The 17,273-nt window shown below is 40.9% G+C and overlaps 1 protein-coding gene across 1 annotated transcript in view; it reads left to right on the forward strand.

Moving 5' to 3' along the window:
• The window catches only part of LOC306870034 (ephrin-B1-like), a 42,637-nt gene that overhangs the window by 16,803 nt on the left and 8,561 nt on the right, over window positions 1–17,273 (forward strand). The window contains exon 2 of the mRNA XM_079417066.1: window positions 3,431–3,708. Coding sequence (XP_079273192.1) covers window positions 3,431–3,708 — 278 coding nt within the window. The remainder of the gene's footprint in view (window positions 1–3,430; window positions 3,709–17,273) is intronic.

A 17,273-nucleotide genomic window follows, 5' to 3' on the forward strand; every position in this document is an offset into this window, starting at 1 on the left:
GGGGTCTTGGGAGGCCAAGGCGGGACTGGAGATTTGGGAGGCCAAGGCGGGACTGGAGATTCGGGAGGCCATGGCGGGACTGGGGATTCGGGAGGCCATGGCGGGACTGGAGATTCGGGACGCCATGGTGGATCTGGGTCCTTGGACGGCCATGGCGTATCTGGGTCCTCGGACGGCCATGGCGCATGGCGGATCGGGGTCCTCGGGCAGCCATGGCGGATCGGGGTCCTCGGGAGGCCATGATGGATCTGGGTCCTTGGACGACCATGGTGGATCGGGGTCCTCGGGCGGCCTTGGCGGATCGGGGTCCGTTGTGGCCTTGGCCTTTGGCCTGGCCACACAAACTGCGGCTATATGGCGGAGGAGAGGAGCTATATATATGGCGGAGCTATATATTGGAGGAGAGGGCTCTTGGGGGCGCTCTGGAGGAGCGGGTGCTGGAGGGCGCTCTGGGGGAGCGGGCGCTGGAGGGCGCTCTGGAGGAGCGGGCGCCGGAGGGCGCTCTGGAGGAGCGGACTCTTGGGGGCGCTCTGGAGGAGTGGACTCTAGGGGGCGCTCTGGAGGAGCGGACTCTTGGGGGCGCACGGGAGGCGCGGAGCTGGACGGAACCAGCGGAGACGAAGGAGAGCTGGACGGGACCAGCGTAGATGCAGGAGGGCGCTCTTGCAGCGCGGACTCTTGAGGGCGCACGGGAGGCGTGAAGCTGGATAGAACCAGCGGAGACGAAGGAGAGCTGGACGGGACCAGCGTAGATGCAGGAGGGCGCTCTTGCAGCACGGACACTTGAGGGCGCTCTTGCAGCGCAGACAGTTGAGGGCGCTCTTGCAGCGCGGACACTGGAGGGCGCTCTTGCAGCGCGGACACTGGAGGGTGCTCTTGCAGCGCGGACACTGGAGGGCGCACGGGAGGCGCGGGGCTGGACGGGAATTCAGGTGGGCTGGACGGGACCAGCGGGAACTCAGGTGGGCTGGACGGGACCAGCGGGAACTCAGGTGGGCTGGACGGGACCAGCGGGAACTCAGGTGGGCACTTGCGAGGTGCCGGAATTGGTGGGCTCAGACGAGGAGCAGGCACTGGAAGGCACTGGCGAGGAGCTGGCGAGGAGCAGGCACTGGAGAGAATGACATGCCCTCAAACTCAATTAAAATCCCCACTGGTACCTGAACTTCTTCCCTCGGCGGCTCGGGGTGATCCGTCATAGGCGGCGGAATCCTTCTCGTCGCGGACGGCGCAACGTTCATCGCCCCTTGCGGCGGAATCCTCCTCGCCGCGGGCGGAACATTCGTCGCCGTGTACGGCGGGATCCTCTTCGTCGCCGACGGCGCAACGTTCATCGCCCCTTGCGGCGGAATCCTCCTCGCCACGGGCGGAACATTCCTCGCCGTCTCAGGCGGAGCGAATTTCTCTTGGGCGGTGGGTAAGGGCGTGCGGCGAATGGCGACCCGTTCTCCCCAAAACGGGTGGCCTGGGTAAGCCGCGACAGGCAGCCCGACATCCCACGCAGCACGGGCAGGGGCGAGCCGCGAACGGCGGCGTGAACCCCCGCAAACGACGGGCACAAGCTCAAGCATCCTGAGCAGATCTCGTCTTCGGTAAGCGGTCGGATCTTCTGTAACGGTTGGTGGTTGTAGAGAAGGTGCCCACAACGACAAATAACAAAAGGTAATTTTATTTGCATCAACACACGTAAACCATTGTAAACTTAAGATCCGACAAGGATTGGGACAAAACTGAATGCTTATAAAGAAACAGGAAACAAAGGAGCAAACTAGATAATTAATCAAACACAGGTGACAAGGCTAAATGATGATTACTAATTAACTAAATCAGAACAGGAACTACCAAATAAGGTCAAAACAGAACTGAAAGGAAAACCGACATGTGACAGATATATTATGCATCCCCACTGACTCGCTATTCTGAAATTACCTGCCACTTACTGTTTGCTTTTTTCATTTAAATTTTTGAATTACTGATGTGTTTCCTCTCTGCTCTTTTAAGTGGAAAAAAAGAGCGATCTTAACTGCAGTGTGTGTGTTTGTATTCTTGTTTATATGGGTCTATCTGTTTTCCATTGTTTCCCTTCTTCTCATTGAGAACATAATTGTGCTTCTCAATGGCTGTAATCACTCATAATTGGATTTCACAATCCTGTACACACCTCAGACACAGACGCATGTACGTGAACACGTTTTTGTTGTTAATCCGTCTGTGAAGATGTTTCGTACGCTCTTATGTGTGTTAAACCAGCAAACAGCCTGCAGCATGAGTGTGTGCATGAGTGCAAAATTGAAGATATAGGGGCAGAAAATTTATATTTATATAATTTCATACAGTAAATCAATATTACACGAAGAGTGCCGTTTTTCTCCAAAAATCAGCATGATTACATAATTTCTTTTACAACAGTTCAATAAACAAGAAATTAATTTAGAGACTTGCGTTTTAGACAGTGGTGTCAACTCCTGGAGAGCTGCAGCCCTGCCGAGTTTAGTTCCAACCCTGCTCCAACACACATACCATGTAGTTTTCAAATAAGCCTAAATGATTAGATTAGTATAGATATAACCCTAATTGATTAGACCTAAATGATTAGTATAGATATAACCCTAATTAAACTAGATAGCTAGATCAGATGTGTTTAATTAGGGTTATATCTATACTGTTGTAGGGCTGTGGCCCTGCAGGAACTGAGTTTGACACCCTGACATCTCATTGTTGCGTCCCACCCACTGTTAAAAAGTCATTTTTACTCTGAGTAAATTTTAAATGAGCTACTTTTTACTTGAGTAGATTTTTAGACTGGTACTTTTACTTGTACTTAAGTAAAATTTAATTAAGGTAATGGTACTTTTACTTGAGTAAAATATTTATCTACTCTTTCCACCTCTGTCTGTGTGTCTCTGTGTTTGTGTGTGGTTAGCAGTAAAATGTGTAAAGGATTGTGTTGCAATCATCTCCCCTTACACACACACACACACCCACACACACACACACACACACACTCAAGGCTGAGAATGAATCATGTATTCCTTGAATGTGCAAGCAGTGTTGATCAGCACATGAACAATAAATTAGAAACTCTAATAAATTAAGTCAGATGCTTCACTTTCCCTGTCTAATAAATCACAGTCAGCAGATACAGCTCTCTCCATCCAGCTCATTTCTGACTCTGCTCTTCTGTTGCTCTCTTTCTTTAATATTTGGAATTGTTTTATATTTTGAAATATGTTATTAAAGGAAAAAAGGAACGGCGATAGTCCCTCTGGAGCATTTTGTGGAGGATCTTGGCAGTCTGGAGGGCTATTTGAACCCAAGATTTTCCTCTCATGATCATGAAGTCCGCAGAGATGCAGATTCTACTGAGAGTCAGAAGACTGTATAAATGTGTTTGTGATTTATTGTAACTTTGTATGCTTTTGTGTTGCAGGTTTGTGTCTGGGAAGGGCTTGGTGATCTACCCAGAAATCGGTGACAAACTGGACATTATCTGCCCCAAAGGGGAAATGGGGAGACCGTATGAGTTTTATAAACTCTACCTGGTGAAGAAAGAACAGGCCGAGTCCTGCAGCACCATACTGGACCCCAATGTTCTGGTGACCTGCAACAAACCAGAGAAAGACATCAAATTCACCATCAAGTTCCAGGAGTTCAGTCCAAACTACATGGGACTTGAATTCAAACGCTTGACAAACTATTACATCACCTGTAAGTAACCCTAGTTTTACTTTTGGGAACTCATTTTTCACTATCAGAAGATATTTGCAAAAGTTGTAGCACTGTAAAATTGTGAAACTGTGGTACCCTTAAAAGTCGTGACGTATTGTCAAGTATGGTGACCCATACTCGAAATTGGTGCTCTGCGTTTAACCCATCCAAGTGCACACACACAGCAGTGAGTAGTGAACAAATGCGCACACGCACACACACACACCGTGAACACACACCCGGAGCAGTGGGCAGCCATGCTGCAGCGCCCGGGGAGCAGTTGGGGGTTCGGTGCCTTGCTCAAGGGCACCTCAGTCGTGGTATTGAGGGTGGAGAGAGCGCTGTACATTCACTCCCCCCACCTACAATCCCTCCCGGGGGAAGGGCATCATATGTACCTGTAAGGTACTACTTTTAGGGGTTAATAAGGTACAAAGAGTTCCTTTTAAAGCTACTGCCCCACTGACAATCTTTTTTAAAAAAAAAATTCTGAGAGTGTTGATTGACTAAAAATCCCTTAAATTGTATTTCACAAATTAGCGTTAATCTATTGTAGTATCTACTGTATCTAAAAAGTTATTTTAAATAAAGTAGAAGTTAATGAGAAGTCCAATTTTAGATGTGTGTTTAGGTCAGGTTTTGCCTTTAGTATGGGGTCCAAATGTCCCCCAAAAGATTAGTAAAACCAGAAATCACAATTCTTAATTTAATTTAAACCACGGATTATGCGATGGTTTGGAGCATGGTGAAGTATAGAAAATATCATTAGCGCTGTAGAAAAACAACAGAAGTCAATAGAAAGTGTGTGTTTGTGTAATATATGGAAGCCAGTTTCTGCCTTAGAGTAAAAAAAATGTGTATTTGAAATAACGCCTAAAATTAGAGATACCATTTAGGAAAAAGAAGCAAAGTCACAGTGTGACACATAAAGTCGCAATTGTGGGAAATAAAGTTGCAATTACGAGAAATAAAGCCACAGTTACGACAAATAAAGTCCAAAAATCAGGAAGAGGCTTCCATAGTAATGGTAATATATTTGTGTAAATCTGTAAATGGCACAGTTAAGCTTTTGTGAAAGAGGTTTTCAGTGAAGGGAGGATTTTCCAGCCACAAACAGCATGCAACAGTTGTACTGAAGCGCTGATTAATCATTAATTCAGAATTAAAGATTTCCAACACGTTCAGCATAAATGCATGCATACAAGATAAAAACAGCAGGGAATAGCATGGTAAATGTAACATACTCTTTCTGTCCCCTTTTCTCTATGGCTCAGTGTACCCCACTGTCTTTTTTTAACTCTTTCCCCAAGGATGGTGGGTGGGAGGGAGAGACACTTTCAGTCAGGCATGTCTCATTGGTTGTCGTGCCTCACTGAGTTTTTGGTCTTTTGGCCATGATGCCCAGACATGTCCCATAATCCACTTCACCTCTACTGACCCATCACCACAACTACACCCCCAGCAAGCAGCAGGACTGCTATTAGATCCAGTAAAACACTCTCTCTCTCACACACACACACACACACACACACACACACATACAGACTCCCTAGCAACCAGTTTCCTTTATCTTGCTCTGGTAAACAGGATGAGTCTGGTTAAAATAATTTTGCTGAAATGTGTTTGTGTTATGGGTTCAGTGGTTTTTGCTGTCTGGTCATCTTGTTTTCACTGGTCAACCGAGTTAATAACTCAGCGAGAGACTTTAGAGCGTGACAGTTTCACACGCATCCGTTCGCTTCTCAGAAAAAGCCTCTTGAGTAGCGTTTCTACAGTGTGCGCTATTGGTATGTCACATTTACATTGTTTACATACAGTGAGTCCCTGAACTGATTGTAGTTTGGCATCAGTATAGATGCTTTTTAATATAAATCTCCCCATGTGTGTGTTAAATGTAAGCAAGATGTTTCCAGACGTCTAAACTGACCACTAACTAGAACTTTTTTGAAACGCACACAATCTCAAGGAAGCATACTGAACTAATTACACTCTCAAAATAATGCCCAAGTAAAAAAGCATTTTACTGTGTACACTGTAACCCGGATTGTGTGTCTTGCCATTTCTTGTGGTTAAAGATTATAGCGTGGTTTAATTATCACATTTATGATATTTTTGTTAGCACTCCGCATTAATGAAATGTTGTCTTGTGGTTTGATAATGAATAGCTACCATTTAGCTTGTTCTGATTGTGTCTGAGCAGATACATGCTGCTGCAGACCTCACTAACACTGACAAATCATCACGCGTCGCTCTGCCCACCCGCCTTGAGCGTGTCTGTCAGGCTTTTTCAGTTGCTACAGTGTCACTCCAGGTGCTTTTTATCCATCCACGAGAATCTGCTGTTTCTCCTGTCACTATATTTGCCTCTTTTGGCTTGGTGTCGAGTTTCTTTCTCTCAGCCTCTGTGCCTTTCCTGTACCCTCAGTATGTTGATTTCTGTGATGCTGACAACGTTTCCTGTTTTTGCAGAGCTCAACACTCACCATATCATATCAAATGGCCCTTTTGGTCTTTGATTCTATATCAGTATCAGTTTTCTTTTTAGAACGTTTAAGTTTAAATCTAAACTCTGAGATTTAATTAATTAGAACAATTGCTTCATCTAGAAGGCTGCACACATCCCAGGATACTCAAGTCAATATGTAGACAATGAAGTCCCAACCAAGGTTCAGCGCGCTGGCTCCAAAGGCCAATCCAGCGACTGAAATCTCCTTGCTCTTTTCCTTTATCCATGCAACTATTTGTCAAATTGTCTCCAGTCTGTCTGCAGAAGTTCTTTGAACCAGGCCGAGTCTGCTCTCCCGTCTCTCTGTCTCAGCCGCCAAGTCATACATGTTAACTTTCTCCTGTTGAGCTGTGCCACAACAGCAAACGTTGTGCTGTGCACTAAAATAATTATTTTCAATTGGTCTTTTTGTCGTTTTCCAGTAGAAGTATCTAACCATCATTTTAACAACATTAACAAAACGTATGTAAAGTTTAATCCTTGTTTTCAAAGAATATATCTTGCATTCATTTTAATTCCCTTACCCCATTGGAATTTTTAAATAAATCTCACATTAACATAAATCTAACAAAATTGTTTATGCTTATAGTTGAAAGGATTAAATTCTTTAAAACCTTCAAAGAACGTTTCTCCAATCTCTAGTATTCTGAAATATTTTTGTTTTCAGATTCTGTCATCTAATGTCTGTTATACTAATGTTTACCACAGTAAAATTGTTTATTAGTATACTTCTTTGCAGTTTTTTTTTTTATATTACTTTAAAATTCTTAGTGTTGACATACACAAATTAGATTCACAATTTCTATTTCACAACAAATATTACCAAACCTGTATTATTTAAGTATTTTTGTTTACAGGGCATTTTTACTTAGAATTCTTTTGAAAAACAAAATAAAAAATACTGACAAAAAAAACAAACAATCCCATCAAATAAAAAAGAGTTTCTTATTTTATAGGTTCTATTGTAATCAAATTAATTTAGGCATAAATACAAAAACAAGCAGTCCTTTTGACATCGCTGTCATTCATGCGTTAAGCTATGTGTGTTTTTATTGTTTGGGTATTTTTCTGTCTGGACTGGGGTCAGCAAGTATGTGCTTGGTCAGATTCTGTGTCTGTTTCTAATTGTGAAGAGAGATTCTGAGAATTCTTTTATGGCCTGATTTAATTCCAGTATTTGTTCCAGCAAGACATTGGGCTGATCATGTCACTCTTGTGTGGAGTCATGAAGCAGTACAGGTTTGAAATGAATCCTGGGTTATTGTGTGAGTGTGGGTTTAATTCAGAACCTGTTGGATGAGAGTGATTTGAGCTCTTATAATTGAGACATCGTCTTTAGAAGCATTTCTTTCTTTTTTAGTTAACAACTATTTATTGAATTTTATTCTGTGGAACAGTTGTACAAAGCAAAAAGCAGCTGTAGAAATTTAGAACCCACCCCAACCCATCTCACCCCCTAGTAGACTTAAATATATAAAATAAAATAAATAATAATAATAAAAATATATGAATTAATATTCATAGATAAACAAATAACAATAAAATAATTTTTTTACAAAGATTTTAGAAAAGAAGACACAACATTAAAAGCTGAATGCCATGAATTTACAGTTTTCACGTTAGATCCATGTATACGAGAACTAGAGAGTTCCATCGAGATAATGTCCAACAAATACACAGTCCAGGTTCGTCTGTCCATTGTGTGAGGAGGATTCCAACGGTTGACAAGCATTTTTTTTGCTGCTGTGAGAGCATCTAACAGTAAAGATCTTTGTTGGACGGACAAGGTGAAGTCCCAAAAGTCATTCACAAAAAAATGGCGCGGAGTCAAACATATCTCAGTACCCATCAAATATGATAGGTCCTGTGAGAGCTGAGTCCAAAAAGGTGAGAGAGAGGGGCACTCCCAAAAAAAAATGCTCAAAAAGAAAAAGACAGATGACTGAAGCAGAGGAGGGAGATTCTTCAGAAGGAAGGATTAGTTTGCGCAAAGGGTGAACAGGCAGTTGAGAGTTCCAAGGCACCCAATAGGCCCGTAGGGCCGATCTAATATGCAAATACATAAAAAAGGAGGTGCCTGGCAGATTATATTGAGTTTTAAGATTCTGGAAGGATTTTAAACCACTATCATCATAGATATCTCCCAGAGTGTTTACTACTATGAGTCCATTGAGGACAATGAAATGGAGTACTGCTTGACAAAAGGTTATTATTGTGGAAAATAGGCGAATGCCTATGCCATTTTGTAGCTAGTTGTGAACGTCTTTCAACAACCCTCCATGTGGAGAGGAGGTGGGTTACAATGGGACCAAACCGAGATTCACACTGCCTAAGCGGAACTCTTGAAAAAACAAGATGCATCAATTTATTCGGATAAACGATAGATTCCTCAATTGCTCTCCAAGACACAGAAGCGTCAGGATCAAACCAAACTGCTAAAGGGCAGAGGGAAAAGGCTTGAGCATATAGTCTAAAATTAGGGAAAGAAAGACCTCCATGTAATGAAGTGAAGCGAAGTGACATTCAGCCAAGTATGGTGACCCATACTCGGAATTCGTGCTCTGCATTTAACCCATCCAACGTGCACACACACAGCAGTGAACACACACACACCGTGAACATACACCCGGAGCAGTGGGCAGCCATTTTATGCTGCAGCGCCCGGGGAGCAGTTGGGGGTTCGGTGCCTTGCTCAAGGGCACCTCAGTCGTGGTATTGAGGGTGGAGAGAGCGCTGGACATTCACTCCCCCCACCTACAATTCCTGCCGGCCGGAGACTCGAACCCGCAACCTTCGGATTACAAGTCCGACTCTCTAACCATTAGGCCACGACTTTCCTTTCACAACTTTTTTTTTTTTTTAATCTACATCGTTGTAAGGTAGTCAGTTTAATACGAGGACGTTTCCCATCCCAAATATACCATGAAGCACATGCATCTAGTTTGTTCCAGTAGCCAACCGGTGGAGTGAGAGGAATCATGGAAGAAAATAAATTGATACGTGGGAAAACATTCATTTTAATCACCGATATACGGGCCTGAAAAGAAGTAGGAAGACGAGACCAATTTTCCAAATCTGAGGATACTTTGGCTAGAATACCATTATAGTTTTTTGAGACGATTTCCTGCACGGTAGGAAAAACATCTATCCCCAAGCACTTAAAGTTTTGAACCAGTGGAATAGAATAGAAAGCGACATGGAATCAATTTTAGAATTGAGGGGAAGTAAACATGACTTACTCCAATTAATTTTAAACCCTGAGAGACATCCAAAATTGTCAAATAAATTCAGCACATGAGGAATAGAATGTGACGGCTTCTCCAAAAACAATAAGATATCATCAGCAAACAAAGAAATATGATAATGATTTTTCCGCATATTTATGGGAGAAATAGTTTCAGATTGTCAGACCGCTTGAGCTAAGGGTTCCAAAGATAGGGCAAATAACAGAGGAGAAAGTGGGCAACCCTGATGAGTACCTCGATGTATAAAGAATGGGTTAGAGCGAACAGCACCTGTGAGAACAGTGGTTGCTGGATTGGCATACAGAACTTTTATCATATTTATGAAACTCGATCCTAGACACAGATGCTGTGGAACCGCCCATAAATAGTTCCATTCTAGCTGGTCAAAAGCTTTCATCGCATCTAGAGATAATACTGCACAAGGGGAGGACAAACTATTATTTGAATTAATAATATGATATAACCTGCGTAAGTTATCCGAAGCTGAGCGAGATTTAATGAATCCTGTTTGGTCATGATGAACTAGCCTATTCATAAATTTCTCTAGACAATGAGATAGTACTTTAGCATATAATTTAACATCAGTCCCTATCAAAGAAAGTGGCCGGTAACTAGAACAGGAAGTTGGATCTTTATCTTTTTTTAACAAGAGAGAAATAACAGCTATATTAATAGATGGGTGAAATGAGCCTTGAGTAACTGAAACATTTATCATATCTAACATGAGGGGGCCTAAATCCAACCAAAAAGTAGTATACAATTCGATTGGAATGCCATCTATGCCTGGGGATTTCCCCTTGTTCATAGATCAAATTGCTGACTCCAGCTCCTGAAGAGTGATCGGTTCAGCCAGGTATTCCGAATCCAAATCTGACAGCCTAGGTAAATCAAGGTTGGACAGAAAAGATGCAAAAGAGTCAGGGTCACCATCAGCAGAAGTAGTATAGAGGTTAGAGTAAAAAGAGTGAAAGGCGATATTAATGTCTTCTGGGTCTGTCATAATGAGCCCAGATTGGGATTTCCCTGCTCAAATATTAGCAAACTTTTCATTGTTGCGTAATATTAGGGCTAAAAGGTGGCATGGTCTACTCCCTTGAAAACAGTAATTCTGCCTGGATCTTTGGATCAGGAATAAAACTTATTATTACACCTGCATATATCCTCCTCTTTCAAATGGGATTCTTGAACTAACACTATATCAATCTTTCTTCTTTGCAAAAAATCCAGAAAACCTGTATGTTTGTGAGGGCCATTTAGCCTATTAATATTACAACTCAGAATATTAAGGTCAATCATAGGTGTCAAACAGAATTACTGCATAAGACGACAAGATATAGAATACAACTAAAACAAATAAAATATCATAATCAGTAAACGATACTGTATGCACAATGAACTGTGACTTAAGAAGTGAACATTAAAGTGAACAATGAAAGACACAGTAACCTAACCATTTAGAGCATCTCTTCTCTGATTAGATAGCAAATGAATGGGATCTGAGAAAAACTCTTGCTTCTTCTGGGGAGTGTAGCATTTTAGGTTCACCTTTATTGAGAATGACCTTCAGCGTTGCAGGATAAAGGAGAAAATTCTGGATGCCAGCGTCTCTCATCTCTTTCCTAATTGGCGCAAATGCACTACTTCTTTTTGCGGTGACCGGAGAAAAATCTGGAAAGAAAGACAGCATTGCTCCGTCGAAATGAGCTCCCTGTCCGTGTACCGCAGCAGTTTAAAGATGAAAACCCGTGGTTTAGCGCGATCTGAGGAGAGCCTTGTGTACTCACTCCACTTCAATCTCTTTGCCCGCCAGAGACGGGAGCCACGTTGGTAGCGATCTTTTCAAAAAGTCCATAGGGTCGTCCTTTTCGGAACCTTCAGGCAATCCGACCAGATGCAGATTGCTGCGCCTATTGCGATCCTTCAAGTCCACAACCTGTTACTCGAGCGCGGCTACTCGCCTATCGTGATCTGCTACGACTTTTTGTTCTCTCATCTCCCCTGTAAGAAGATCCAGTTTACAGCATAGCGACTGAACAATTGACATGTGAGAAGCGAACTCGTTCCGCATCGCCGTCAACTCAGTTCTTAGAATGTCCTCAAAGTGTGTAACAGTGTTCGCCATCTTGTCCATCATATCGCTCGCAGTGGTGGCTTGGATTTCTTCTTAATCGGAGAAGCCGGTGGAGACAAAAAAAATCAGTAAAAAGAGGCTAAACGTACAGAGCTCTACTCAAGTGCGACTAGGTTCATGAGCACGTCACGTGACTCCCTTTAGAAGCATTTCTAAAGCATATCTGCATTTTAGTGACCTGATTGTGAAATTTACTTTGACAGAGATCAGCTCTAACCCTGCCATTAAAAAAAATAAAAAATTGATTTGGAAACCAAACCACCAGCCATTTACTCATTCATCAAAATTTTAGCTCCATAAACGAATCTTGCTGAAAGATATCAAATTGTCAAAAAAGATGCGTGTGTGTGAAGTTGATTTGAAAAGCATGACAATGGAAACAGTGCCGTCATACAGTCAAGGGAGTGCTAAAAATGATGGAAAGAGAAAAAAGCCAGGGATGGAAAGTAAAAAAAAATATATATATTGAGCAGTCACAAGATTTTGCGATTATCACTGCATGAAATGCACGTAATGACCAGATGAGGAGGAGTGTGCGGCTGCTAGAAAGGCTCTAATGGTTCATGCAATGTTTTCAGGATTAAGGGAGTTAAAAAAGGGCTAAATTAAGGGTTGCTTAGGGTCAGCTTCTCTTCCGTGTGACTGTGTTGAGTGTGTGTGTGTGTGTTCGGTTCTGTGTGTATTTTTGTGTTAAGGCTGTGTCAGCAACATATGATTCTGATTTCAGACAGTCCAGCTTTGAAGTAATTCTGACCAAACCACTGTACCAGAATGATGAGTGTGTGTGTGTGTGTATTGTGTGTTTGTGGGTCTTTGTGTAACCTCTCACCATAACTGTCTCCCAGGCCACAGCTGAAGTATGAAAATGAGTGGCTTCATTTCACTGTGGTCGCTCTGGGGTGAGAGAGGTCAAAAATCACATCGAACTGTGTGTGTTAGATGCCGAATTTAAACTACCCCTTTAACATGCACAAAAACGAAGAGCAAACAGTTGGTTTTAGCCGCTTTGTAATGTAAGAAGAATTTGGCTCCTATTGCAAATGGCTATTGAATTGCAATCCAATATCCAGTCAGCCTGATATCTTCAGCTTTCTGAAACGTTTAACTCACTACTGCAAGCAAAAGTAGGCTGTAAAGAACATTTTGTTGATATTAAGTTATTTTACAAGGTCACAGACAGTAATGTTTGTCACTGTAAAATTGTTTTATAGTGTTGTTCTTTGCTGTGTTTTTAGTTATTTGAGTATTTTTAGTCTTCTGACATGAACAAATGTGATAGTAACAAATTATATTAACAAATCAAATATGAACATTTAATTGGCAAATATCATTTAACGATTATAATCTTTAAAAAAATCTTTGATTACTTTCTTTCCATTGTTGCAATGTTGCCTTAAAGCAACTGCAAACAAGCCAATTGAGGTATACGTTTTTCAAGTTTATTTATATATTTACTTAATTTCTTTTTTTCAGAACTTTAGGTGCCAGTTTCTAACGTTGAAATCAAAAGGATATGCAGAGTGGCGGGTGTTACGCGCAGCCAGGAATAGCACAGGGTTTGGCAGACTTTCCAACATTTTACTCTTATCATTAATTATTCTGGTGTTTGGAATAATAGTATCTATCTTGCTTCCTCCGTTACCTCACTGTGACTGAGTGAGCCAAGTTTCTGAACTCTGAATAGGCACTGTTGACGTGCAAATGTGAGGTCAACTGAATACTAAACTGTGTTTTTAAATTACAGTGAGCACTTATTGTAAACATTCATTCTGAATACTTCATATACAAGAGCGAGACACAAACACACACTGCGAATCTGTTGTGCTTTGCAGACAAACATTGGCTGAATATTTCAGTTCTGTGTTTGTGGTATACCTCTTTGGCAAGTACTAGCACAAAAAGACATAGTCAGCTAAACAACTTTTTCTCCCCTTTGGGGCACAAGCGAATAAGAGAGAGAAGGAAAGAGACAGAGAAAGAAAGCAATATGAAACAGGGAGTTCATCTTTCTTTGTCTTATGGGACGTTGAGCACCAGGTGCACCAAACCAAGCAAGATTTCTGCTGTGTGCGTGTGTGTGTCATTTCACCTTACGATCACTGTGTGTATGGATGTGGTTGCTGTAGTAATGGTCACAGTTGCTGTAGTGATGCCCATGCGGATGTCCCAGTAGGCGATGAAGGTCAGTGATGCATGATGGGTCACACTACCCATGGAGCTAATGCACGTAATGAGTGTTTGTCTGTGTGTGTGTTAGAGAGACATCAGAACAGAGACTAAGTGACGTTTAATTACATTCCCATTGTGCGCCGTCTCTGTTCTCTCTCTAACACGCATAGGTTAAAAATATGGCAAGGGCAAGCAGGTCTTCAAAGTTAGGATCTGAATAAAACATGTTGAATTCTGGGAGATCTGGATTACTGCCTTTAAGAACACACACACACTCCACTTTCCCCTCTGCTTCATTAATCACAAAACGCTTTACCCAGAAATGCTGTTAATATGGTCCGAATATAATAGGCATAATGGTCTGTGCTGTTGTTTTAAAATGGTCTAATTTGCAAGAACACAGATAACCATCTATGATCAGTAACAGAATATGCTGGTCATTTTCTTCACTTACAGGTAATTTGAGAGAATGGGTGGTAGTGTTTACTAAAGGAAGACAGAAGTAAAGAAAGAAAGAGAAAAGAAGGAAACAAAGAAAGGTTAAGAAAAGAACAATGAATGAAGGATGAAAGAAAGAAAGAAGCAGGAAGGATGGAAGGAAACTCAAGCTAGCAAGAAAGAAAGAGAGATAATACGAAGAGGAAAGCAACAAAGAAATATAGCCAAAAAAGAGAAGGAAGTAAAGAAAGAGAGAACAGGAAGGAAGGAACAGGGAAAGAAAGAAAGAAAAGTAAGGAACAGGGAAAGAAAGAAAGAAAAGGAAGGAACTGGAAAAGAAAGAGACTGTAAGAAAACAAAACACTGCAAGAATGAAGGAAGGGCAGGAAAAACAAAGGAACAAAAAGGAAGAAAACCAAGAAATGCAAAGAAAAGAAAAAAAAGGAATAAATAAACAGAAAGAAGGAATCAAACAAACAAAAAACAAACAGGAAGAAAGGGAAAAAAACAATCAAACTGCAAGAAAGGAGTGAGTGGTTACATGATAGAAGTGTTGAATTCCATCAGTCCAGTGATCCATGTAGAGAGAGAGAGAGAGAGAGAGAGAGAGAGAGAGAGAGAGCAACAGCAGGCCGGGCCTCCTCTTGTTTCATTCCTCCCTTCGTCAGACCTCATGAGTGTTGCTTCATTTTAAAGGATTTTCTACTGGAACAATATAAGCTTTGTTGAAGATAACAAACCATCACCCCTAAAACACACACACACACACACACACACACACACACCATTATGACAAACATACTTGCTCTGAACCTGTTGGCAAAGAAGACAAATTTACATTTTTGGTATTCATGTTAAGTTATGTCTGTACTTGGATGTAGAATTACAGGGGAGTCGGTGAGGCTGGATGGTTATTGCATTTTAATTTTCTTTCACAACACGCACGCACTCCCATTGAGCTGCTCCTCCTGCGGATTTAAAGGTCGGCCATTATGCGACTGTTGGACCAGTGCAGCGATCTGATTGGATGAGCTTCTGGAAGCAAAAGAAGATCTAATCTAGCTGTGTCTGATCTGATGAGTTGTGTACATGTGTGTGTGTGTGTGTGTGTGTTGGAGTGACCTGCCACTGGCTCTCTGTGTTATGTTGACTGCATTAGAATGAACACTGACCCAAATCTCACAGACAAACACACATGCTCACCCACCAAAAGACTGAAAACCTTTAGCAGCTACATTATTCGTCTCCCACAAAGCTGTTTTTCAGATCTTTCTGCGACTACAGTTGTCTTTTCCCTGAAGGCTCAGAGCGGAGCTGTTGGCTACTGTGGCTAACTCGCTCAGCGAAGCGTCTTTTTCTTCCACTCTTTGTTTCAGTTACTCATCAGTCAGAGACTCGAGGGAAAAAGCACTGGGCTCTGCCGACTGAAACGTAAATGTTACAGTTGTCAAAAATATTCGTTTCGAAAGTCTGACTCAGCTGTGGTTGTGAACATTTGATGTGCGTTCATTGAGGTTTGGATTCTCTCAGTCTGTGAGATGTGATGGGAGAACTTCAGCTCAATCAGGTCCTGTCATGTTGATTTAACAGCTGCATGATTATACTTGAAAATATGGCACAAAACCTGAGCCGTGCAACTGAATATTCAATGCTTGCTTCGAAACCGAGCTATTCTTCCGTCCTTGATATTAGAATCTTTAATATTTGGAAAAAAAGAATGTTCATAGTATGACTATAATTTCCCAAGTCTCTTAAGTTACTGTATTGAATTATTATTATTAATAATAATAAAGATATAATTTCATACACTGACTTGAGACTAAAATAAGGAATTTTCAAAGTATGACTATAATTTTCCAATTATTATTATTATTATTAGTAGTAGTAGTAGTAATAGTATCATATTATTTTTGTTAACAACAATTGTAACATTCCTAACAATGACTTAAGAGACTAGTATTAATTACCAATATATATTTTTTTATGTTTTACTTTAGCATATTCAATTTCATTACATTTTTGCAGTTGGTGCTTGTTACTGGATTTTTCTGTCTTATTTTATTATTATTTGAACGCTTAATGTTTAATTAATATATATATTTCTATTTTAATTGTAATTCCTTTGAATCACTTTTGCATTTTAGCTATGAAAAGTGCTAAACAAAGTGTTATTAGTTATTACAATTATTATTTATTATTAAAATGATTAATACTTGGTACTAGTAGTCATGATCCACAGAACAGGGTAGCTAAAAGCCATTACATATTTTATTACTTATAAAATAATAAAATATGTAATGGCTTTCAGCTAACCTATATTATGTGCTGTCATTAAATTGCATTATTTACAAAGAAATTCACTTGAAATGGCCATTTAACCAGACTATATAGTTTATCTATCACTATATATTTGCCTATCTTTATTTGTGAAAATACTGCCCCCAAAATACTGTAATAATACTGTGTTTTGGTTGTTTTTCTACTTCAAGGATTGTGTGCATGTGTATTTGTGTACAAGTCTAGATATGTGTGTGAGTGTGTTTGATAAAATATGAGGCCGGCATGAGATGGCTCCATGGTGGCAAAAGAATGAGAGTACAGCTACAAACAAACGCTGATACACACACACACACAAAGCACACCCACACTATATGTCAGTCAATAAGAGATGCTAACTGGGGCAACACTATATTTATTGTAACAAGACTGAATATTTCATTCTTTGTCTCTCTTACTCGCACACACACACACACACACACACTTACATAGAGGCAGATGGTAAATCCCCAGCCCCTTCACATTTTTCTAATGTGTGTTTACACCTTGTTTTAAATCTAAATCATGTTCATCTCCCTGCGTGGTCTTTGGGGATTTGTGTGTTGACGCTATACTCTTTTTTTTAAATAACTGCTTTGTTCTCTGTAATGATTTTACTTTTCTTGGAATTCAGTTCTACATAAGTCTGACTAGAAATGAATAGTCTAATTCCATCCATGTAGCAAATTTCCTTTTTTATTAATTTTTTTGCACAGGGGCAGGAAACTATTAAGACCAAAATGTTCTGACCAGCTAAAAT

Source organism: Barbus barbus (genome assembly GCF_936440315.1).
Source record: "Barbus barbus genome assembly, chromosome: 5".
NCBI classification, from domain to species: domain Eukaryota; kingdom Metazoa; phylum Chordata; class Actinopteri; order Cypriniformes; family Cyprinidae; genus Barbus; species Barbus barbus.